General features: G+C 40.6%; 1 protein-coding gene and 1 long non-coding RNA gene across 5 annotated transcripts in view; one reads left to right on the top strand and one right to left on the bottom strand.

Annotated features, from left to right (window-relative positions):
* Window positions 1–20,720, top strand: part of lmln (leishmanolysin-like (metallopeptidase M8 family)) — a 106,768-nt gene extending 86,048 nt beyond the window's left edge. For 3 of the 4 annotated variants that reach the window (XM_041201611.1, XM_041201608.1, XM_041201610.1), the window contains 4 exons: window positions 4,910–5,069; window positions 11,617–11,747; window positions 12,709–12,919; window positions 17,020–20,720. In XM_041201611.1, coding sequence (XP_041057545.1) covers window positions 4,910–5,069; window positions 11,617–11,747; window positions 12,709–12,919; window positions 17,020–17,120 — 603 coding nt within the window. In that variant the 3' untranslated portion in view covers window positions 17,121–20,720. The remainder of the gene's footprint in view (window positions 1–4,909; window positions 5,070–11,616; window positions 11,748–12,708; window positions 12,920–17,019) is intronic. The other variant, XR_005944618.1, reaches the window with a different exon arrangement.
* Window positions 14,737–24,867, bottom strand: LOC121285242. Its single transcript, XR_005944619.1, has 3 exons — window positions 24,692–24,867; window positions 17,678–17,752; window positions 14,737–14,784 (listed from the first exon to the last, which is right to left on the bottom strand). It is a non-coding gene; the product is annotated as an uncharacterized LOC121285242 (long non-coding RNA).
* Between the last annotated feature and the right edge of the window lie 1,490 nt (window positions 24,868–26,357).

Consider the following 26,357-nt stretch of genomic DNA (forward strand, 5'->3'; position numbering starts at 1 on the left):
AGCTGCAAAGAGCCAAAGGTGCGAGCTGGGTGAAGGTGAGGACCAATACAGGAAGAGCCACTTCAAAGAGTGTGGCGAGCCCACCTGTGAGAGGTGCTGCCCCTCCCTTACATCCCCAGTACAGCTACAACACTGACAAAAACCAAAATTGCCCACAGAAAGCAGGAGCAATCCAATTGAGTCCGTCATCAGCAATGTATTTAGAGATCTTGTCTATGATGCTTTTAAGCAACGCTTACCAATACCTGATTCAGCGATCGCAATTTAGGTTCTGCCGGGATTACTTGATCCAGATCTCATTACAGCCTTGTTAAAACATGGACAAACAAGCTGAATTCCAGCGGTGAGGTGAAAATCACTGCTGTTGACATCAAAGCAGCATTTGAGTGTGCACCAAAGAGCTCTAGTTTACTTGAACTCAATGGGCTGGGGTCATACTGAGCGCAGAGGAAGTTAGTTGCTGTTATTGGAGGCCAATCATATCAGACCAGGACATCTCTGCAGGAATCCTCAGGGCAGTGTCCTAGACCCAACTATCTTCACCTGCTTCATCAATGATCTTACCTCCATCATATGGTCAAAATGAAGTCCTGAAGCTCTGTAAGTAGCACCCTAGCCTCTGAGCCAGAAGCTTCTGGTTCAAGTCCCACACCAGGACTTGTCAACCACAGAAAGAGTGTTCATGATACCGTTCAAACAGCCAGCTAATCCTTCCAACATTTCCTCATTATTCCGCAAAAGGAAAAAGATACAGAATAAACAGAATATGGTCAAAAGTGAGGATGCTTGCTGATGATTATGCAGTGAATATCTTCATTCACAATTGCTTAGAATATGGAGCAGTCCATTCCCCCATGCAGAACACGTGAACAATATTCAGCTTTGGGCTGATGTGTTACATGACTTATTTGGCCATTTAAATGCCAGACAATGATCATCTCCATCAAGATAGAGTTTAACCACCACCTCAGAATATTCAATGACATTACCTTAGTCAACTACACCACCATCAACATCCTTGGGTAACTTAATTGGACCAGCGCCGTAAATAATGTGACTATAAGAGCAGTTGAGAGGTTGGGAATTGTTTGGCGAGTAAATCACCTCCTGACTCCCCAGAGCGTCAAATCAGAAGTGTGATGAAATACCCCCCAATTGTCTGGATGACTGCAGCTCCAACAACACTCAAGAAGCTTGGCACCTTCTGAGACAAAGCAGTCTGCTTGATTGGCATCCCAACACTATTTTAAATGTTCACAGCCTCCAACACGGGCACACGTTGGCAGCAGTGTGTATGTACAAAATACACTGCAATAACTTGCCAAGGCTTCTTCAACAGCATCTCTCAAACCTGCAACCTCTACCACCTAGAAGGACAAGAGCAATTGCTGCATGGAAACACCACCACCTGCAAGTTCCCCTTATACCATCCTGACTTGGAACTATATGGCTGATCTTCACTCTTGCTAGGTCAAAACCCTGCAACTTCCTTCCTAACAACACTGTGGGCTTTACCACTTGGACTTGTGAGAATGGATCAATTTTTAAAAGAATATTTTGGGGAATATTGTGTTATTCTGTAAAGAAGTTTGGGTGTCTGTGTATGTATGTGATTTAATTAAACTGGGCAGAGTTTGATAGGAGTCAGGTTGTCTGGGGGGTTTGAAACATGAAGAGGGATGGAGGTATTAAGTTTGAGGTACAAGTAAATAGGTTAGATCTAATATTTGCATTTTTAGATAAGTTGAGTTTACTTGAAAGGGGAGTCAGAGGTGCAAAAAACATGTTTGCATCTTACAGGAGTTCCATAAGTAAACCATAATGGGGTGATTATATTTTATTGACCCGAAAGCAAGGACAAGGTGGAAACGTGAAACATCTTATATTGGAAATGTTTGAGTTTCAAAGAGGTGTGAGAACAATGGAACTGAAATGAAAAGTGGCCGGGGTGGGTGGGGGCGGGGGGGGCGTATTTCTCCACCTATCTCCACCTGTTTGAGCTGTAGCTGGAGCTCTAGACTGAAAGAGGATGCAGTTTGAATCACCCGTCTAGTCAAGTCAGAAAAGTCTTGGGCTGCAGCAAGTGGTTTTATTCCGAAGTGGATTCCCCGACAGAGTGGGTCAGGGTAAAATTCATGTGGTGTGCCTTTATTGAAGCTACAGGAGTTTGCCTTGTGTAATATTACTGGATTTCATAGTAGACGTCTGTAAGGGAGTGTTGTCTGAAAGATGTTTACTTATGGGTTTGGCCAAGTAGAGAGTTTTTGGAGGAATGTTTTATAAGACTAACCTTAATTATGTAACTGTAACCTTGTGTGCTTAAGTTTTCTTTTATTTTTGTTAATAAACCTTTTACTCATAATTTTATAAATCCCAAAGTGTACCACACCTCTTACTGCTGAGATCGGTGCGTTGTCTTCTAGTTTTCAGAATACAGTAAAAAGGTTATGGCCTGCAAGCCAAGCTTCCCTCTGGGATTTGGTTTATGCAGCAATTAACACTGGCTGTGATCATAACAGACTGCAATGGAACAGCAGGCATTTCGCCACCATCTTTTCAAGGGCAACTAGAAATGGGCAATAAATGATGGTGAGCCCAGATCTTGTAAATGAATATAACTTTTTTAAAAAATCATTGTAAAATGAGATGTTATATTTGAAGCCTAATTGCCGTTGAATAAAACATGTTCCAAGTCATGAACTCATAATGCAGTTGGCTTCTATCAGGGTATTTCTATTTCCTGAAGCAAATGTCTCTTCTTTCCCTGATAAAAGACAACATGAATCTACTTATACGCTTTACAATCTTCCAAACTCAACATTGAGTTCCACAATTTCAGATCATCATAACTGGTTCTATTTTTTTGGAGAACAGGTGCAGATAATGATTCTACAGTTGCAATTTACAGCTGTTCAAGATCCATCTTCTGTTTCTTTACTTGTCCCATTACCATCTTTTGCCTTGCACCATCATCCCTTTTGTCATTTAATCAGTTCTGCCTTTCACCCTATTACAGACTTACCCATTTGTGCTTTCCTTCCCTCCATCTTTTACCTGCCTCTATACTTGCTTAAAACCTTTGTCATATCCATAAGACATGAAAGAGATCATAAACTGTTTAAATCAAACCTTACTTTCAGCTTATTTTAAAAAATAGACTTTGCTGGACCAAAACCATGGCTGCTGTAGGTCACATGATTTGCAAGTTGGCTACAGTTCTGAAAACTCCCAACAATAATTACAGGAAAAAGCTCAACCCTCAACTTTGTGGAATCTCACGCCTATCACTGTGGATCCATTACAATCAATGAAACAAGGGGACAGCAATCTGCTTCCTCAGCCTGGACTTATAACAAAGTGCGAGCCATCTAAACTTGTGATAACTGTGGAGTACTAATAGCCACCTTCTGCATCCTAAGGTGAACAATGGATTTTGACCAGAGACTTAGAAACTGATTTAAAAGCAAAATACTGCAGATGCTGGAAATCTGAAATAAAAACAAAAATAGCTGAAAAACTCAGCAGGTCTGACAGCATCTGCGGAGAGGAATACAGTTACTGTTTCGAGTCCGTATGACTCTTCGTCAGAACTAAAGAAAAATAGAAATGAGGTGAAATATAAGCTGTTTGAGGGGGGTGGGACAGGTAGAGCTGGATAGAGGGCCAGTGGTAGGTGGAGGCAAGGAAGATATGGCCAAAGATGTCATAGACAAAGGGGTGTTGACAGTGGTGATATTAACTAAGGAATGTGCTAATGGTGACTTTAAGGGTAGAAAGCAGGATGAGCAAGTGACAGACGGCCCTGGGGGGGGGCGGGGGGCGGTGGCGGGGAAGAATCGAAATGGACTAAAAGGTGGAGATAAAACAATGGATGGAAATAAATTTAAAATAATAGAAATAGATGGGAAAAGAAAAATATATTAAATTTTTTTTTTAATTATAAATTATTAGAAGAAAGAGGGTGGGGATGGAGGAGAGAGTTCATGATCTGAAGTTGTTGAACTCGATGTTAAGTCCAGAAGGCTGTAAAGTGCCTAATCGGAAGATGAGGTGTTGTTCCTCCAGTTTGCGTTGAGCTTCACTGGAACATTGCAGCAGGCCAAGGACGGACATTTGGGCATGAGAGCAGGTGGTGTGTTGAAATGACAAGCAACAGGGAGGTCTGGGTCATGCTTGCGGACAGACCGAAGGTGTTCCACAAAGCGGTCACCCAGTCTACGTTTGGTCTCTCCATTGTAGAGGAAACCGCATGGGAGTAGCTAATGAAGTAGACTAAATTGAGGGAAGTGCAAGTGAAGTGCTGCTTCACTTGAAAGGAGTTCAATAGAAACTGATTTGATTGTTTATCTGAAACTGACTCATCAGTGGGCAACATCACATGACCTAAGCTGCTTTGAAAACTTTTAATGTTACATTCCTGGACTCCAAGTAAATCAACTATTAATATCCAGCCTGTCAACACCAAAGCAGGGCTCCAGGCTGACAACAAAGCCTGCCTCAAGTCTAAACCTGAACATTCCTACCATCACCTGTTGAGTGGACCGAGTCTCTCTATACCAACCTTGTCTTGCTGCGTCATCACCAACACGCCACAGCCTATTTCAAAAATTAAAACACCTCTGCTTATGGACTGACAGCAAGAAAAATAAAGGAGTTCCATTTGCCTCTCTCCCCTCTTTGTTATGCCCAGAAATGTAATATTTTCTAGTTCTGACGAAAGGCCACAGCATAAATGTTAACTCGTTCTTGAAAGCATTTGCTGTTTATATTTAATTTTTCCAACAACTGCTGTATTCCGCCTTTGCATCATCTACTATATTGTCCTGCATTTCTTTCAGCTCTTAATTTTATCATCAAAGCAAAAATTGTGATCATTTAGTTAATAATGACTTACATTTATTTTCTACAGTATTTTGACTACCTTGATGGTGTACGAGAGGGAGAGCTGCAGTACTATGGTGGATCAGTGGAGATAGCTGACTACTGCCCTTTTAGCCAAGAGTTCAGCTGGTACATAAGTGGAGAATTCCAACGTGGCTCTGATTGCAGGATTTCTCAGAATCAACCAGGTTGGTTACATATCACAATTTATTTAATAGTCTTTGAGCCATGGTCAGATCAATAACAACACTGTGTTTGCTGTTGCAGGGTTGTGAAATTTGATATACTTCTAGAGCCTTTGTATTTACATTGTTAAGGTGTCCAAGTGCCTCGTTAGAAACATTGTCCTTGGTACATTTTATTATTGCACAAGTTGTGAAAGCATTTTGAAGCAATAATGAAGAACTGTATGCGTCTATATTTGTATATCTGGAACTTTATCTTGGCAATGATCATTTAGTACTTATTTTTTACCGATGTCAAATTAATGTATTGGGTGTGATAATTTCAGTGTCATTTTCTTGTTCTTCATGTATACAGCTATCATGGTTTGCAGGAAATTTTATCACACCTTTGATTCATTGGATAACTGATTCAAACCAAAGCTTGTGTTTTTCTTCTTTATTGTCACCAAAAACTTGAACAATGTGAAAGGTACAATTTGGAGGCAGACTGGATTGAAATAAAAAGAGAAAATGCTGGAAAAAGATTAGCAGATCTGACAGCATCTGTGGAGAGAGAAACAGATTTAACATTTCGAGTGCATATGACTTCTTCAGACCTGCTCAGTTTTTCCAGCATTTTCTATTTCTGTTTCAGATTTCCAGCATCCACAGTATTTTGCTTTTATTGCAGACTGGATTGACCTGTCTGCTTTCGTGTTTGCTTAATTTCTTTGAAAAAAAGAGGAAAACTATCTCAAGCATGCTCCATATACGTTTGAGAAATGTTGCAGCTAATGACATAAAGTCACATGTGACCCAAAATGGTTCTGAAAATTATATCTCGAGGATCAAGCAATACAGATGTTCTGATAATGCCATCGACCTGAAACGTCAACTGTTTCTCTCGCCACAGACGCTGCCTGACCTGCTGGTTACTTCGAGCATTTTCTGTTTTTATTTAAGCAATAAATACAAGCTTTTTTAAAAAAAAAAATCATTTATGGGATGTGGACTTTGCTGGCTAGGCCAGCATTATTGCCCATTCCTAATTGCCCTTGAAAAGGTGGTGGTGAGCTGCCACCTTGAACCGCTGCAGTACATGTGGTGCAGATACACCCACAATTAAGTTAGGGAGGGAGTTACAGGATTTTACCCCAGCAACAGTGAAGGAATGGCGATATATTTTCAACTCAGGATGGTGTGTGGCTTGGAGGAGAACTTCCAGGTGGTGGTGTTCCCATGTGTCTCCGGCCCTTGTTGTTCTGGATGGTAGTGGTCATGGGTTTGGAAGGTGCTGGCTAAGGAAGCGTGGTGAGTTCCTGCAGTGTCTCTTGTAGATGGTGCACATTGCTGCCACTATGCATCGGAGATGGGGGGAGTGAATGTTTATAGATGGAGTGCCAATCAAGTGGGCTGCTTTGTCCTGGACGGTGTCAAGCTTCTTGAGTGTTGTTGGAGGCATCATCCAGTCAAGTGGAGAGCATTCCATCACACTCCTGACTTGTGTCTTGTAAATGGTGGACAGCTTTGGGAGTCGGGAGGTGAGTTACTCGCCAAAGGATTCCTAGCCTCTGACCTGCTCTTGTAACCAGTCCAGTTCAGTTTCTGGTCAATGGTAACCCCCAGGATGTTGATAGGAGAGGATTCAGCGATGGCAGTACAATTGAATGTCATGGGGTGATGGTTAGGTTCTCCTGTTGGAGATGGTCATTACCTGATACTTATGTGGCGCAAGTATTACTTGTCACTTGTCAGCCCAAGCTGGATATTATCCAGGACCTGCTGCGTTTGTACATAGACTGTTTTAGTATCTGAGGAGTTGCAAATGGTGCTGGATATTGTGGAATCATCAACGAGCATCCCCAGTTCTGACTTTATGATGGAAAGAAGGTCATTGATGAAGCAGCTGAAGATGGTTGGGCCCAGGATACTATCCTGAGGAACTCCTGCAGTGATTTCCTGGAACTGAGATGATTGACCTCCTATAACCACAATCATCTCCTTTTTTGCCAGGCATGACGTCAGCCAACGGAGACTTTTCCCCCTGATTCATAAGACCATAAAACGTAGGAGCAGAAGTAGGACATTCGGCCCATTGAGTCTGCTCTGCCATTTAATGAGATCATGGCTGATCTGATAATCCTCAACTCCACTTTCCTGCCTTTTCCCCATAACCCTTGATTCCCTTACTGATTAAAAATCTGTCTGTCTCAGTCTTGAATATACTAAATGACTCAGCCTCTACACCCCTCTGTGGTAAAGAATTCCACAGATTCACTACCCTCTGAGAGAAGAAATTCCTCCTCATCTCTGTCTTAAATGGGCGACCCCTTAGTCTGAGATTATGCCCTCTGGTCCTGGACTCTCCCAGAGTGGGAAACACCCTCTCAGCTTCTACCCTGCCAAGCCCCCTAAGAATCTTATATGTTTCAATAAGGTCACCTCTGATTCTTCTAAACTCCAGTGAGTACAGTCCCAACCTACTCAACCTCTCTCATAAGAAAACCCCTCCATACCTAGGGTCAACCTAGTGAATCTTCTCTGGACTGCCCCCAATGCAAGTATATCTTTCCTTAGATAAGGGACCAAAACTGTTCACCGTATTCTATAATAAAAACAAAAAACTGCGGATGCTGGAAATCCAAAACAAAAACAGAATTACCTGGAAAAACTCAGCAGGTCTGGCATCATCGGCGGAGAAGAAAAGGGTTGACGTTTCGAGTCCTCATGACCCTTCAACAGAATTCTGTTGAAGGGTCATGAGGACTCGAAACGTCAACTCTTTTCTTCTCCGCTGATGCTGCCAGACCTGCTGAGTTTTTCCAGGTAATTCTGTTTTTGCACCGTGTTCTATGTATGGTCTAACTAGTGCCTTGTATAGTTTTAGTTAGACTTCCCTATTTTTATATTCCATTCCCTTTAAAATAAAGGCCAACATTCTATTTGCCTTGCCTATTACCTGCTGAACTTGTATGCTAGCTTTTTATGATTCATGCATCAGGACCCCCAAATCCCTTTGTGCTGCAGCTTTCTGCAGTCTTTCCCCATTTAAGTAATATTCAGCTCCTCTATTCTTCCCGCCAAAGTGCATCACCTCACATTTTCCCATTGACTCCAGTTTTGCTAGGACTCCTTGATGCCACATTCAGTCAAATGCTGCCTTGATGTCAGGGGCAGTCCCTTTCACCTCACCTCTTGAGTTCAGCTCTTTTGTGCATGTTTGAACCAAGGCTGTTTTGAGGTCAGGAGCTGAGTGGCCCTGGCAGAACCCAAACTGATCACCTGTGAGCGGATTATTACTAAGCAGGTGCCACTTGAGAACACTGTTGATGTGCCCTTCCATCACTTTACTGATGATTGAGAGTAGAATGATGGGGCAGTAATTGGCTGAGTTGGATTTGTCCTGCATTTTGTGTACAGGACATACCTGGGCAATTTTCCACATTGCCAGGTAGATGCCAGTGTTGATGCTGCATTGGAACAACATGGCTAGGGGCGCAGCACACGTCTTCAGTACTATTGCCACAATATTCTTATGGCCCATAGCCTTTGTAGTATCCAGTGCCTTCAGCCTTTTCTTGATATCACGTGGAGTGAATCAAACTGGCTGAACACTGGCACCTGTGATGCTGGGACCTCTGGAGGATGCTGAGATGGATCATCCACTCAGCACTTCTGGCTGAAGATTGTAGCAAGTGCTTCAGCCGTATCTTTTGCACTGATGTGCTGGGCTTATCCATCATTGAGGATAGGGATATTTGTGAAGCCCCCTCCTCCAGTGAGTTGTTTAATTGTCCGCCACCATTCATGACTGGACGTGGCAGCATTGCAGAGCTTAGATCTGATCCGTTGGTTGTGGAATTGCTTGGCTGTGTCTTAAGCTTATGCTGTTTGGCACGCAAGTAGCCCTGTGTAGTAGCTTCACTAGGTTGACACCTCAATTTTAGGTATGACTGGTGCTGCTCCTGGCATGCCTTCCTGCACTCTTCACTGAACCAGGGTTGATCCCCTGGCTTGGTGGTAATGGTAGAGTGGAGGATATGCTGGACCATGAGGTTTACACATTGTGGTTGAGTACAATTTTGCTGCTGCTGATGGCCCATAATGCCTCATGGATGCCAGGTCTTGAGTTGCTAGATCTGTTTAGCATGGTGGTAGTGCCATATAATGTGTTGCTTCACAAAGTCCGTACTTTGCAATTTTGTGGGCTGCCATTACGAGGAAGGGACTTCTGGCTATTATAAGAGCACTTTAACTTCGTGAGCAACCAGACTCTACCCTTACAACATTTGGCTAACTTGGGCTGCACATAGTTGCACAAGTATCCCACCAAGCTGATCTCATGCTTGAGATATTTACAAGATTTTTGAAAATTCATTCACTGGATGTGGGCTTTGCTGGCTAGGCCAGCGTGTATTGCCCATCCCTAGTTGTCCTTGAGAAAGTGGTGAGCTGCCAACTTGAACTGCTGCAGTCTATTTGGTGTAGGTACATCCACAGTGCTGTTAGGAAGGGAGTTCCAGGATTTTGATACAGTGACAGTGAAGGAACAGCGATACATTTCCAAGTCAGGATTGTGAGTGACTTGGAGGGAATCTTCCAAGTGGTGCTGTTCCCATCTACCTGCTGCCCTTGTCCTTCTAGATGGTAGTGATTGTTGGTTTGGAAGGTGCTGTCTAAAGAGCCTTGGTGAATTCCTGCGGTGTATCTTGTAGATGGTACACACTGCTGCTACTGAGTGACAGTGGTGGAGGGAGTGAATGTTTGTGGGTGTGGTACCAATCAAGCAGGCTGCTTTGACCTGGACAGTGTCAAGCCCCTTCAATGTGGGAGCTACAGTCACCCAGGCAAGTGGGGAGTATTCCGTCACACTCCTGATTTGTGTCCTGTAGATGGTGGACCACCTTTGAGGAGTCAGGAGGTGAGTTACTCACTGCAGGATTCCTAGCCTCTGACCTGCTCTTGTAGCCACAGTATTTATATAGCTAGTCCAGTTCAGTTTCTGGTCAGGACATTGATAGTTTTGGATTCAGTGATGGTAATGCCATTGAACATCAAAGGGCAATGGTCTTGTTGGAGATGGTCATTGCCTGGCATTTGTGTGGCGTGAATTTTACTTGCCACTTGACAGCCCAAGCCTGAATATTGTCCAGGTCTTGCTGCATTTGTTCTGAGCTTTGTGTTTGTACTGTAATGAGTAGGCTAATCTTTATCTAATTATGGCCTTACAGTCTTGATAACTGCCTTAGTGGTCTCTCGGTACTATGAGTTACTGTGGCAACTAGTATCTGATCTAGATATGGGCACTCTCTTGTAATGGCTGTTTATCATAGTTTTGAAACCTGAGCATTCTCTGTACTCTAGCTTCCAAATGTCATTTTGTTCCTGTACAAACATCTTACTTCTCTTCACATTCACACTCTGGGATACTTGACCATTTAAACCACTTTAATATATTCTAAGATACCTTCATTTAAACCTGAGTGGAAAAAGTCAATTTTCACTTTACTCATTAACTTTTTTTCTGGAATTACCTTGGATCACTTTCTAGTTCATAGTCAATTAATGCTACATTTACATAAGCACACATAACATATACCTGTTGCTACAGCAGTTCCTTTGGTCTGACTTCGTTTATTGATGATTATCAGTGACTTCCTCTGTACCTGGGACAGTGTTCTTTTTTTCTTTACAATTTGATGATATTTTGTCTGTGCAATACATATGTGATAACTAGTCTAGATTTCTTTAAGCTAATACTATACCCTTGAAAGGCTGGTAAAATAATGAGTTGTGCAAAATGCTACAGTGCACTTACTATATTATCAAAAAAACATGGACTTCAAATATTTTCAAATCTCCCTTTACCTATATCCATCTTGTAGATAATCTTTGCTAAGTGTTATCTCTTTAGACCTCAATTGTCCCAAATTCACTGTTAGCTCAAAGGAGGGTGGTGGAGGGGGGTTGCCTCACATCCTTTAAAAAGTACCTGGATGAGCACTTGGCACATCATAACATTCAAGGCTATGGGCCAAATGCTGGTAAATGGGATTAGGTAGGTAGGTCAGGTGTTTCTCACGTGTTGGTGCAGACTCAATGGGCCGAAGGGCCTCTTCTGCACTGTGTGATTCTGTGTACCTAACCATGAATTTTGTAAATCCAGATTCATTTTATTTTTAATCCCTCTAACAGGTATGGGCATTTAATGTGTAATCATTTCATTAATTCGTTTCTCTATGGGGCATGTGACAGTGCCTTGATTGAAAATCTTTCTTTGAAGCACCTTGGAATATTTTTCTATGTTAAGAACACCATACAAATGCAAGTTGCTGTTCATTTGGCTTTATTAATAGTTTGTAAAAAAAATGCAGCTCAAGAATATAATTTACTTCATTTCATGAGATTAACTGATAGACTCGCAGTGGGGTGCAATACTTGGAGCAACAGATAGCTAGCTATTGTACAATGTGCTCTCTGTATTTTGATTTAACTTGGAAATGAACATAATGTAGCTACATATGTTGAGATTTGAGTGGCTGGTAAAAATGTTAATCTATTTTCATTCTAGAACCTTCTCGAAACTATGGTGCTGAAGAATATGGACCAGACTCTGTCTGCCTAACTCAGAAATCTCGTTTTGTTATGCAGCAGTGCAACAAGAGCCCAAGCTCTCCAGATTGGGGTAGTGGGTGTTATAGAGTGAGTTGCAATATTTGTTTTTAATAAAGTTTTTTTCCCCCCAAGTCTCAAGCAAGAACGAGGCTTCCATTAACACTTGCCATAATGTGTCTGAAATGAATAGAGTAAGAATATTGTGTAAAGTTTACCTTTAATGAAATCTGTATTCTATAAGGGTGCTATTATGGGATTCCACAGTAGTTAATAGAAATTGTACTATCCCAGTGTACATCTCAAGTAATATTATAAACTTCAGACGAAGATTACAGATCAACCCTTGCAAAACATTTTTCTTATTAGGAAGTAATGATAGGCACTTATCCTGGACTGAGCATGTGATTAAAACAGCCTTTTCTGTTAGAGTTTTTTAAAAATTATGGAAATCTGAAATAAGACAGAACATTGCAGAAAATACACCATAGATTAGTCGGCATCTAATTTAAAAAAATAAACCTTATAAAATTTGAAATGGAAACTGAGCCACTCAGCATTACGACACTGACTAACATCCATTGTTGTCCTTAGCCCTGGCAATTTAAGGCATGGAACACGGTTCAACACACCTTAATCATGGGGTTTTAACATTATAAATTTGAAAATTAGCAAAGGAAATGGAAATTGGTGATTTGCATTGCCCACTGAGGTTAGAAGGCCTGTATTTATGATTTAAAAATGTTGAATTGTGCAGCAATTCAAGAAGGCAGCTCGTCACCACTTTCTCAAGGGCAATTAGGGATGGGCAATAAATGCTGGCCTAGCCAGCAACACCCACATCCCATGAATGAATAAAAAAAATGTGCAGTAATAATTTTGTAACATCTGTGGCGAAATAAAAGTACACTTCAAAAACAGGAGGAGGAAAGGGAAGCAAAGAAAGTTTGATTTGATTTTTTGTGTTTGCAAAACAAGTACATTTCCAGACTACGTTTTGTAATTTGGAGGATAAATTGATCTTTGTAGTACTTTCTGTTTTGTTCTTTAGGTTTCCTGTACAACTGAGGGACTAACCATTTGGGTTTCTAATAAGTCCTATTTATGCAGTCGAGCAGGGCAGGTACTATCTATTAATGTTATGAAGAATGACTGGGTCTACACGGGAAGCCTGGTATGTCCATCTTGTTTTGACTTCTGCAGTATTTGTCCACCAGAGCGGGATCCACCATCAAATAATTTCACAAGGACAATTCCGATAGGTAATATATATTTTTTCTTGCGGTATGTTTTTTGAGCGTCTAAGATTCTTTGTTAAAAGACCACTCACTGTCTGGACCAAAAATAATAATAAATTTAATTCAGAACTATGTTCTTATGTTCACCATCCATCAATATTATTAGGATTTCCAACTCTGGTTAAAAATTAAGATAAATCTGGTAAATTATTAGGTATACTGTGTTGGCATCTGTGTGATAGTTTTAATTTATGTGACGTAACTAAATCAATCTGTGTTTTAATACAATCCTGTATTTTAAATGAATATATAGTGTTGAATAGTTGTAATTTTTTCTAGCCCCCATGAAAAAGCATAGATTCCCCGTGTTTTGTGGTCTCTAATTTAGGAGTGGGGATAAAGGAACTAATTTATGCATGTTGCACTCTTGCAATCTGAATACTGAAACATCAAATATAAAAGCATGTTGTGTTTCCTTTGGCTCATGAGCATATTCGCCATAGTCTGCACCTCAGTAAGATTTTTGGCATTGTTCTCCCGTTTGCTGGCATGGTGAAACAAACTTTAAAATAGTCATAATGGGCAATAACCTCAGAGCTGAGGCATCCCCTTTGGAGGTTCACAGATAAGGTTTGCACGGCAATTGCCTGGAAGTGAAAATTTTCCTTGGGCAATTACTCTGCAGTGGGAACCATCCGAAAATGCGATTTAAATCACAAACTTTGGATGGTTCTGACTGTGTTACACCAATAGTTACCCAAAAAAGGTTTGAAGAAATCAAAACCTTTTCTAACCTCTTGGTAACTGTTGCACAAACCTACACCGCACCCCCCGGCACGGGCCTCTCTACACCCCCAACTCCTCCCAACCCCGCCCCCCACCTCTCTTCAGGCCCAAAGCTGGAAAAACTCAGCAGGTCTGGCAGCGCCTGTGGAGAGAGAAACAGAGTTATCGTTTCAAGTCCATAAGCCTCCAGTTCTGAAGAAGTCATATGGACTTGAAATGTTAACCCTGTTTCTCTCTCTATGGATGCTGCCAGACCTGCTGAGTTTTTCCAGCATTTTCTGTTTTTATTGAGTTAATGACAAACATCTGAGTTTCGGAGTATAACTTTGGTTCTCTGCATATCCTTACAATCTCCAAATTTGCCTTAGAATTTTGTAAGATAATAGTATTAGGCAAACTTCGAGATGAAGGATTAACTCCTAACTCCTGACACTGTTTTGATGATGTCACCTCTTTCATTGTGCATGTGCAAATAAGGCTTTTAAGTGATGTCAGGAGTCACAGTGAATATAAAATTAACAAAATGTAATTGAATGTTAATTTTGTCATTTTAACTTGGATGATATTAGCATTGTAGCTCTCATGTATCTCAGCATAATTCTACATATGGCATACCATACATTTCTCAAACTACAGAAGGCCCAAATGAAAAATTGCCTTGAAGCATGTATTGATTTTGTGATTGTTGTTAACTGTTATGAGAAGCTCTCCTGCATAATAAAGTACATCATCAGCATCAGTAAAAAAGCATTTAGAGTATTTGAAATATGGATCATACCTGATAGATTTAAATATTCTGTCATGTGTCTTATGAATAACCTCAAGTATTCTACAGTTGTGCCACACCATGAAACACTTTCAATTTCTTTTATTCTTTACAGTAATGAGTCTTTACAAAATGTTGCCATTAGAATTTATATCTCCCATTACGACTGTAAGATATGAATACTCTCTCCAGTTCTTGCCTATCACTAACATATAACAGCTTTTTTAAAATAAAGAGATTAATATACATGTTTGGCTTGCACGGACCATGAGAAAGGTTTACTAGTGGTCAGAAGTTGATTGCACATCGAGTTGCACATTGATCTGCATTCCACAGCCTGAAAGGGTAGCAAAAGATGATTCAACAGTAACTTTCAAAATACAACTGGATAATTATTTGAAAAAAAAATGCAGAGCCATGGGAAATGAGCAGGGGAGTGGGACTAATTGAATAGCTCCACCAAAGAACTGGCACAAATACAATAGGCTGGTTGGCCTCCTTCTGCACTGTTAAATTCTTTGTTGCCCTTGATATGCTTATTTTGCAGTAAGAACTCTTAATTTAATAATTTTATTATTGATGGATGGCCTGTGCATTCTGACCTACCTTGGCTTTTAGTCCAGCAATGCATTGATTTAAAAAACCTCTTTCTTGATTTAAATCTCTCCATGGCCTAGTCCCATTCTATATTTATAATCTACAAATCTCTTAGTGCTCCTTGAATTCTGACCTCTTACGCATCCCCAATTTTAATCACTGTCATTGGTATCCTTGCTGTCAGCTGCCTTCGTTCTAAGCTCTGAAATTCCCTACCTAAACTTCTTCACCTCTGCCTTTCTCTCCTCCTTGAACACACTTCTTAAAACCCACTCTTTGACCAAGCTTCTGGTGATCTAAATAGATCTTTTTGTTTGGTGCTAAATTTTGTTTGATAATATTTCTCTGAAGCCCCTTGGACCATTTTACTACATTAAAGGCACTATTAAATGCAAGTTTTTGTTGTTAACCACTGACCTTCCAACAGGGGAGGGCTTCAACAATGAAGAGTGGCAGATAATATTCAAATTGAAACTAACACTTCTGAACAATAATTTCACTGTTCTCTTTACTTACCTGTCAGTTGGAAGTGTACATTGCTGAAAAAAGAGACATGCTGTCAAAACTTTTTGCCTTGCTCTCATTAGGACAGATTCAAGAATGTCAAATTTCAAAGGGAGCAACAATTTTTACTGCAAGAGAAAACAATGTTGATTTTTTGGCAAGTCAGCTCTGGTCAAGATGTTGCCATGGGAAATACACCAGGGGATTATTGTTCTACTGTGCTTTTTAATTCAAGAAAGACACAATACCTGAACATGTTCCTTTTTGCCTACAGAGGACAGGTCCCTGTGCATGAATATCTGTAGCTTCCAGCAAGCGTAAGTGAGCCACATTGTGAGCTTGACTGATGACCTTAAATTGTTAAATAAATTGTTGCTCCCTTTGAAATTTGGCATTTTTGTGTTGTCCTAATGAGTTCTAGATGAAAAGCTTTTACAGCATGTCTCTTTTTTCAGTAGTACTGAAGTTCTATACTACAGGTACACTCGTACAAAACTACAAAGGATTCATCCATGTTTAAAAGTAGAAAACTGATGAATGCTGATCCAGCAATGGTCATATAACACTTATTAAAATAATTTTAAAACCATGTAGCTGCTTTTGTAATTATGTAACAAAACTCTTTCTAAAGGGAACACCTTGACTGATTGATTGATTGACCAAAACCAGTGATGGGTGGGTCCTCTTATGAGGAAAAGGTGGACAGGTTAGGCTTGTGTCCACTGACGTTTAGAAGAGTAAGAAGTGACTTGATTAAAAACTTAAAGATCCTGAGGGATCTTGACACGAGTGGATGTGAAGAGGATGTTTCCTTTTGTGGGAGAATCTAGAACTAGGAGTCATGGTTTAAAAATAAAGGGTTGCTCATTTAAGACAGAGATAAGACATTTTTTTTCTCTGAGGGTCATGAGTCTTTGGAACTCTCTTCCTCATAAAAGAGTGGAAGCAGGGTCTTCGCATATTTTTAAGGCAGAACGAGATAGATTTCTGATTAACAAGGGCGTGAAAGGTTATCAGGGGTAGGCAGGCGGCTACAATAAGATCAGCCATGATCTTACTGAATGCAGAGCAAGCCCGAGGGGCCGAGTGGCCTACTCCCCCTTCATGTTTGTATGTTGTATGTTTGTATGTTCGCACGTAACAAATTTCCACATTTCTAATAAACTTTCTGGTAGTTTGTGTTCTTAGACTTTCATATAAAAGATTTTAACATTCAGCTTATGGTAATGTATTGCCACCTCTAAAGGAGATATTTTGTTTTGGTGAGGAAGGAAAATTCCGTGCAGGACTTCATTAGAAATGTCCACCAATTTAAATGCAGCATGGCATTCTAACAGTGATATTGTTACGATGTTTGAATCTTCACACAGAAATATAATGAATAGATATTTTCTATGGTACAGAAAATCAAATTTAATTCAGTAATTTAGAGATTTTGTTCAATTTGATTTTTTTTCATCAACCCTTTTAGATCCCTGCTCCAGCTCATCAGGATTGGTGGTTACTCTTTGGTTGCTAGTGACTAACTTCCTCCCTCTGGTGGTTGGCTTCTTCCTTTGTGTGTGGAATTAACTTCAGTGCACTATCCCATTAAAGGATATACTAAAGTGGTACAGTTTGAACACTGCCACAGTTAAGCATCATTCTGCAAAGGAATCTACAAGGTGCTTTTACCAAAAGGACTGAATTCTGTCTTCATGGTAGGTACAAGGCCTGATTGCAACTTTTAACCTCAGTTGATTAAACACTTCAAGAAACCATGACTATGTTAAATGACAAGGGTGCTAACACTGTACTTTGTGTATTGAACAGAACTGAACTACCTCTACACCTCTTCATGGTGAAATGAGTTAAATGTAATCTCTCCTCTGATTCCCTGAATTTGCTCAGTGATTTTCAGTGTTTGAACGTCATACATAAATGGTACTGACTGGCACAAATTGTCGAGTAGACTTCACGAGCATGTCAATCCTACCATCACTATTTGCACTTGTGTTGCTTGTTTTACTTTTAGTGCCTCAGTTTTATCAAAAAAATCCTGCACAATTGTTAATAATTGGTAGAACTTCCGTATTAATAATTCTGTGAACATCAGAAATTTGATTATTGTTCTAAGTAAAAAAGTTTACCTTGGATGTCATGTTTAACAATAAGTAACGTTGCCCATTTTGTAACCCTTTTCTGTTTTCCTTGCACTGTATAGTCTGTAATCAGATGTAAAAATGCCCATAATTCTGGGTACCATAGAAGTTGGGTATACAACATTACTTAAAAGAAAAAATTGACAAGGGATTAAAATAAAATATTGAAGACTAGTGGATAACTTTTCCACTTGGATCCCTTAATGGCTCAATTGAATCGCTGGTGGGGAAAAAGGTCCCAAGTTGGATCAGGCTCAGTTACAATGCTCCACAAGATTGAATTATTGTGAATACTAACAGGCAAGGCTTGTAAATGAAGAGTTGTCACTTGTGTGAGTTATTGATGGCTGCCTAACACCTGTGACCCAGCAAGACATTGGCACTTTGAGAACAGGTGGAGGAAAAGCTGAATTAAAAACATTTATTTTTGTCAGTTTTTTAAAAGCTTATTTAAGGTAAAATTAAACCAGATAGCTCCCTTTTACAATGGACCTATAGAAGCCAAAGCAGTCTATGTAAGTTAATTTTATCTGTGATCATTTAACCATAACATTTAACTATAAAATTACTAAGATTATACTGGTCAGATAACCATCCTGAACAGGGAGAACAAATTTCCAATTAGGTATCTCCTCGTCTTTGTGACAGACTGTGAATATTAAAGAACTATGATTGTGCAATACATGTTTTGCAGGCACATATTAATGTTATTCAGTTATGGTTTCTTTTTCTAATAGGTCAGAAATTATTTGGGGGGTCAAATCAAAAACTGTTCTATTACAGAGCAGATAGGTCAGATTAGCTATGTGAAGAATTATTAGACCTTGAGAATTACTGCTGTTAAGATAACAGTTTTCATGTTGCATTGCAGTTCTACATTCTATCAAAAAAAAAGCAAAAATGTTTGTGACACAAAACTACTGTCAACTGTAATCTTTCAGGCTTCTCTTTGGTTCATTTGGCACCATGCCATGGATTTCACAAGATGATAATGTAGACCAAATAATTTTATTTGACCCTATGAATAAAAAGTGACCATGGCTTTACTCTGCAGTGCATCCTGTTCATAGATATGTTTTGTGGATTTGTTGGTTCAGTTTTAGGGAGGCAGTCTATGTAGACATAAAACATATTACTGTTTCACTGTTTAACAGTTACTTGAATCTTATTAGAGAGAATTTTCATGCAGATTAAATTTTGTTGTGAGTGTGTTTTGAATGTAGGTCTCAAGAATGTAATCAACTTATCTCAGGATATGAATTATCAGCATGGCTAAACACATGTTTTAATACTTAAAATATTCTAGATAAAAATCCTTTCTGTTCATTATGCTGTTAACTTATCAGGCACTTTCTAGTCAACTATATCACTTGCTAGCGTGAATCTGATGAAGATAAAAACCATGTGCAATATATCCAATGTTTTTCATTTTTTCCTAATAATTGTATATTAGGAAATTCATTGTACAAGCACAGGGGGCTAGCTACTGTTGCAGTTCATTTATTAGAATGTTCAAATGTGCTTTTTATATTTATATAAATTGAAGGAATGATGTAGATTATCATTATGCTCTTAGCAGTTAGGTCTAGAAGAAATAACTGACCTTCATAGCTCAATATTTGGATTACAAATGTGGCAATTGCTAAGAGTAGACAAATAACCTGTTTTTAAAAAACATCGTAAAATGGAGAATGATGAGTATAACACTTACAGTAACCGTTACACCTGATCAGGCAATTTACTATTTGTTGAATTTTCATGGATATGAAATAAAACATTAACTAAATCAATGCCTTGGTGTGATATAGTTGAGAGCAGTAATTATGTTTTCTTCTGACTATTTTGAAGATTGTAAACGCAACATGTAGCACATTGATAAGTAGAATTGTCAGACTGATATTTCTAATTGCTGAAAAAGTTTGGATGTTTCATTTCAAATTGCAATATTCAAATATTATTTATCAAGTTAGCCAGATTTGCTTTTGGAAGAAATTATGTAATGTTCTCAGAAATGGGAATATTTAGTATGAGGGGTGGGGAAATGTCGTGTTCTCTGCCATGTTTTGTGTTTTTCCCCTAACATACATGTGTTACGAAATCCATTCATCTGTGTCTCTGAGTGCTATGTAAGCTTATAGTCTGTAGAGATTGTAACATTTAAGGTACAGGATGTTCCATTGTTTGTTACATTTATTTCTGCCTAGTAACAAGGGTAGGACTCTCTTTGAGTGTTTTGAAAGGTCACCAGATCAGTTCAAGGGTCAATGAACAGTCAATTTGAGTCAGTCATTCAGTTTTAATCAGAAAATAAGTATCCCAGGGAGAGGGACAGGGACAGGTCTCAAAAGGAAGTCCCAGGTAAGATACAAACACAGGGGACAGAAACGGTTACCAGTTAAGTAAAAGGAAAGGATCAGAGAAACAGGCTACAAGTTAAAGAAAGGGCTGTGGGGAGTGGACTTTAAGTGAATTGGGCTTGGGAGAAGCGGTGATAATCTAAGGGGGCTCATAAAAAGACCTGACGATCCGAGAAGGCAGCCGAAGGTTGGTAACTCCGTGCTGCAGGCCACAGGGGCAAAGGTATTCCTTTGAAGCAATGGTGTCCTGCTTGACACCGCCAAAGATCTGAATTGTAAATTGATGCTTGAGTGTACTCGGAAATTCAGGGGAATGTAATCTCAGAGGGTGAGATTGAAATCCTGTGAGATGGGCCGTTGTTGAAACTGTCTGAGTTGGAGAGACTCCAAGGCAAGATCTTCGAAGTGAAGATTGGGAACCCTCATGAGAGAGACGAAGTTTCAGTGAGATTGCTTGACTCAGTGTGATGAACGTCTGGGCAGGTTGTTGAGAAATTGATGGAATCTATTTTGGTAGCATTTGGCATTTATTCTGTAGTGGGATGTGTTCAACCACAGTTTGCCTGTTAATTCACACATAATTCACACTTACCCTGAATGTTGGAGTATATGATAGATATTGTAAAGTGTTTACCTTTCTGAACTTGTATAGTAAAGTTTATCTTTGTTCTAAACCCATGAAATCCTGTGGCTTTCTTCACTCAGTAAGTGTCTTGAATCTCAAACTTTGTCTACTTAAAAAAAAACGTTATTGGTCCTGAACCGAGCCTCACCAACAACTTGGGGTCTGGCCAAGAATCGTAGCATTTGTTTTACAACTGGTTGGTGGGTGCATATATGATCTATAGCACTTTCATCTGAATATTGCTGTGTAGCTCAGTTTGCCCCCATGTAGTTAGAAATTTGAAGAAATTTTCTTTGGTACAATTCCCTTCATCATCAAGTATGTGATAAATGCACCATACTGAGTATTTACAAACCAAAACAGTCCTAGATTCAATTCTTTATTTGGATTGATTAAGGTGATCTTGTTAAAGGCTCAGTGTGCTACAGTTCTAGAATCCAAAATTCAAGATTTAGGCAATTCTGACTTCACTGTGTCGAGACAGGGACTGTCCAAAGTGAACTGGACAAATCTATTAATGGGTAAAAATAGACAGAAGAGGTGTTCACAAATAATTTAATGTTACAGGACTAGTTTATACCCTAAGAGACAAGAGCTCTACTCGCCAAAAAAGCAGCCATGGACAAAAAAATGAAGTAAGGGCAACATAAAACTAAAAGGTAAAGCATACAAAAATGCAAAAATACAAGCGTAGATCCTGATATTAAGTTATGCAGAAAACAACAAAAGTTGATGAACAGTTTGAGTTACAAGAAGGGAGTGTGAAAAGAAACTTTCAAGGCATATTAAAATCTCACAAAAATTCTTTACCATTAAAAAAAAAAGAGGGTGGTAATGAGCAATGTGGGTGCCTTGTAAACTGGTAACAATGGTATTATAAATGAAAGTAAGGAAATGGTGGGCATGTTGAATAATTACTTGGTGTAAGTATTTAGGGTAAAGGAAGAGGATAGCATGCCAGACATCCCAGGGAAATTAATATTCAGTCAGGGATGGAAATTCAACAGAGATAAACTATTTTCACTCATTGAGGAGTCTAGGACTAGGGGACATAGCCTAAAAATTAGAACCAAGCACTTCAGGAATGAAGTTAGGAAACATTTCCATACACAAATAGGGGTAGAAGTTTGGAACTCTTTTGCAAATAGCAATTGATACTTAGAATAATTGTTAATATTAAATCTGATATTGATAGATTATGTATTTAGGAATATGGAGTTAGGTATCTGATCAGCCTTGGCCTCTTTGAATGGCAGAATATGTGGTAGGTAGTGATCACAAGGTTTGATCTGCATAACTTAATATCAGGATCTACGCTTGTATTTTTGCATTTTTGTATGCTTTACCTTTTAGTTTTATGTTGCCCTGACTTCATTTTTTTTGTCCATGGCTGCTTTTTTGGCGAGTAGAGCTCTTGTCTCTTAGGGTATAAACTAGTCCTGTAACATTAAATTATTTGTGAACACCTCTTCTGTCTATTTTTACCCATTAATAGATTTGTCCAATTCACTTTGGACAGTCCCTGTCTCAACACAGTGAAGTCAGAATTGCCTAAATCTTGAATTTTGGATTCTAGAACTGTAGCACACTGAGCCTTTAACAAGATCACCTTAATCAACCCAAATAAAGAATTGAATCTAGGACTGTTTTGGTGCATTTATCACATACTTGATGATGAAGGGAATTGTACCAAAGAGTGGAGAGTGAATGTTGAGGTATCCCAGCATTACTGCTGTTATGCCCCTACCTCTGGTGGATCTATCTCAGTGATGGGGCAGGACCTAACTAGGGCTGGTGATGGAAGAGTCTCGGATGTTAGCTAATAGATATGATACCGTGAGTACGATATCCCAGGGGTCAGTATTAGGACCATTGTTTTTCTTGATGTGCATGAATGACCTAGATTTGGGTATGCAGGGCACAATTTTATAACTTGCAGGTGACAAAAAGCTTGGAAGTATCGTGAACTGCGAAGAAGATAGTGGTACACTTCAAGAGGACAGTGACAGGCTGGTGGAATGGGCAGACACTTGGTAGGTGAAATATATGCAGAATAATATGCTCCGAAAACAGGATTGTTATGCGTTTTGTTGAAGGGTCATGAGGACTCGAAACGTCAACTCTTTTCTTCTCCGCCGATGCTGCCAAACCTGCAGAGTTTTTCCAGGTAATTCTGTTTTTGATTTGGATTTCCAGCATCCACAGTTTTTTGTTTTTATCTATATTGTTATGCGCCCTTGGCCAACATATTATTGGGTGCAATGACATTGGGTCAAGTTCCCAACATCATCACGCCAGTTCTGGATAATATGGCAGTTGGGTGGGGCTAAAAATCAGGAGCCAGTCTGCCTTATTCAAATGCCATTAAATGGGGTATTTAAGATCATTAATAGGGCAAATGACTGGAGTAAAACGTCGTGAGTGATAAAACACTTGTAGAATGTATTTCATGCCAGGTGCGTTTCCCAGTTATATTTTTATTATTAGGCAGGTTGTTAGGGCGGGTTTAAAGGATTCAGCTGAGCCCTGAATTTCAGCTTAGCAGTTCGGAGTTTTGTGACTGCTAGAAGTACTTTATACAAGAAGCAAAGTTAGTATTTCTAACTGACCTTGTGTAGAGGTCTTATTCCTCATGCAAAGAGGTCCATTCAAACTTTGATCATCATCTTAGCCTTCAAATTGGACTAAACATGAGGATTGTGGTCTCTGTGGGAGACACAACCTCCAGTGAGGAGGAGAGCGAGAGGAAGAGGGGCACATCAGGAGGTCCAGGATGCACTGGTGATGCATGAGGGTGGAAACCACCATGAATCCCCAAGGGAGGCGTAGAAGGACTTATGCAGGCCCTTGAGTATATAGGCAGAGACTGAGCTATCTGCAGATATCCAAGACACAATGCAAGAGGTAGCTCAGGCTGCCAAGAGCCACAGTCACATCCCTTTATGACATGCTGGCAGGGGAAATTTTGTCCAGCTGCATTGGGGGTCACCCAATGCTTGTAGCTGTCAAGGTCACTGTTGCATTCAATTTCTTTGTGACATGATCCTTTCACGCAGCATATGGAGACCTCAGTGGCATAACGCAGCCTAATACACACCACTGTATCATCACTGATGCTATGTTCAGAAGGGCAGGAAATTACACCTCATTCACAATGGATGGCCAGAGACAACTGAAAAGAACCAGAGGGTTCACGACGATTGCAGGTTTCCCCAGGGTTCAGGGAGCCATTGACTGCATGCACATCACCATAAAGGCTCCAGCTGGACAGCCCTGCACTTTTATTAACAGGAAGGGCTTTCACTTGTTGAATGTTCAGCTTGTCCGTGATCATCATCGATGAGTCATGCAAGTATGTGCCAGGTATCTGGGCAGCAGATTTGAGTCCTTCATTCTGTTTAACTCACATGTGCCAGACCACAATAAAAGTCACAGAAGCACCAGGGCCATTGTTGAACAGATCATCGGGCTATTGAAAAGGAGCTCCAGATCCCTTAACAGATAAGGAGACAACTTTCAGTATGCTCCATCATGTGTCGTGGTGTGCTCCTCCCTCTATGACCTCACTATTCAGAGAGGGGATGTCCTTGAGGAAGAGGGGACAGTAGATAGGGGCCATTCATCTGAGGATGAAGGGATGGTACGTGATGACGATCAGGTGGAAGGCTCAGGACTTGATTGCTTGGATGGCTGGGACATTAGGGACGCCTTGATTAGGCAGAGGTTTCAATAGTTTATGAAGTTCTCGCCTCATGGCATGTGTCCAAACCTTGCTCCACGTGGAATGGGAAACTCATGTCACTGTCCTGTCAACACACTCACTCTATCCAGTTATTGACATTGAATGCATCCTGCCCTGCTTCAAATTATTAAAGCTAATGTCTATCTCCCTAAAGAGGTTCAACAGCATAACATATTAAAATAATCTCTACATGAGGGACAGCGAGGTTAGGGTTTACTTACATAATAACTATGAGACATTACATCAACAACCTTAAAAAACAGACTCATGTGACTCACCTGGTGACTACTGCAGAGTTTTCTTGATGCATTTCCTTGTGCTCTGGTGTAGTGCTCCCCCCCTCCCCTTGCTTGCAGTTGCACTGATCCACTTTCCTCATCCTGGATGACTTTGGCAGGTGTCCTCTATGCGTCTGAGGCCTTGAGCAACCTGCCACATTCGAGAACTACTGCTGAGTAGCAGGAGGAGCTTCTGTCACTGCAGCACTGGCCAAGGATTGTGTCAACAGCAGATGGATGAAGGAGATGCACCCCCCATTAGAAGTGTCCTGAGAGGTGTTTCCAGAGGATGGAAGCTGCTGCTTATCCTTTGCCACTGGGTCCATGTGGTCCTCCCTGCCTTCTCGTGAGGTCCCAGGAGCTGGCTTGGTGCCCATGCTCCTAGTCCCCCTGTTGTCCTGGCTATAGGCCCCTAAGATGAGATAAAGTGCAAGTTGAAGTGCATACCGATGATTGTGTCTGCAGTATGCTTGGTTTGCCCCTCCAGGACAGTTGCCAGTCTGCCCATGAAGGAAGCTTGGCACTCTGAAGAGTGGGTGATCACAGCGCACATAGCCTGGATGGGCACCTCCACAGTCCAGGCCAGAGTATAAAACCCCTCCGGTATATCCGCCAAATCCCCACGGACCTCGTGCTGGACACCCAGCATCTGCTGCCTCATGGCTGACTCCAGAAGCTCATCATTCAACTCAAAATCAGTCTCTGGATCACCCTGGGCACTCCTCCAGCAGCCCGAGGCCTGTTCCACCACATTCTCTGGCAGCTGCATATGCGAATGTGAAGTGGCCTCACCAGATTGTGCCTGTTTTTGTCCTGACACGCTAAGTCCTGCCAGCATGCCGATATCTGCACTGCTGCTTGGGCCAGAGAGAGGATGTGATGGTGCTTTGTCTGAGCGTTCTTCCTCATCCTTGGAGGAGAATGACAGCCTGTCAATGATATTCAGGTCAGCAGAAGAGACTTCACCTGCACCGGAGACAGAAGAAATGGCATTAGCAGGCTTCAAAAACCTTTCCACTGTTGTGCAAGGTCACAGTGCTGAGCAACTTTACAGTCATGTGTGCCATGATGTGACAATGCAAACACTATACACACTTACAGCTTTTGGCTATGAAGTTACCCGGGGTTTTAGCCTTGGGCTAAGATTCAATCTTTCTTTGAATCCTGCAAAACATCATCCACCTCCCACTTAACCTATACCCCATTCTTCTGATTTCAGTCATATGTAAACTCACCAGACCCATGCCTTCCTCTAATCTCACCTCTGCCAATCAACCTGGAGGATTCAGTAACGGAGAGCATGAGAACCTCTTCGAATGGCCTCAAACAGTATCACCAGGTCTGGCACACCCCCTCCAGTTTGGCCTCTCTCTCGGGCATTGTGAGCATTCTCTTGAAAATTGGTGTAACATTGCAATCATTAACATTGTTAGGTTATTTCATGTCATCCCACCTATGCATTATTAGCACAATGCTTGGCTGCCAAGATGCTGTCTTCATCTGCACAGGCTCCCGACCCCACACCCTCCACCTGGATCAAAGCAATAAGTGCACACAGACATCAGCACAAACACCAATGTCTTTGCTGCATCATGCTACCTTGGACCTCCTGACAAATTCACATGCCTCCAGCATTTGCAACGCTACCCTGTAACTTCTTGTCACA

This window comes from Carcharodon carcharias, chromosome 12, assembly GCF_017639515.1.
Source record: "Carcharodon carcharias isolate sCarCar2 chromosome 12, sCarCar2.pri, whole genome shotgun sequence".
Lineage (NCBI taxonomy): Eukaryota > Metazoa > Chordata > Chondrichthyes > Lamniformes > Lamnidae > Carcharodon > Carcharodon carcharias.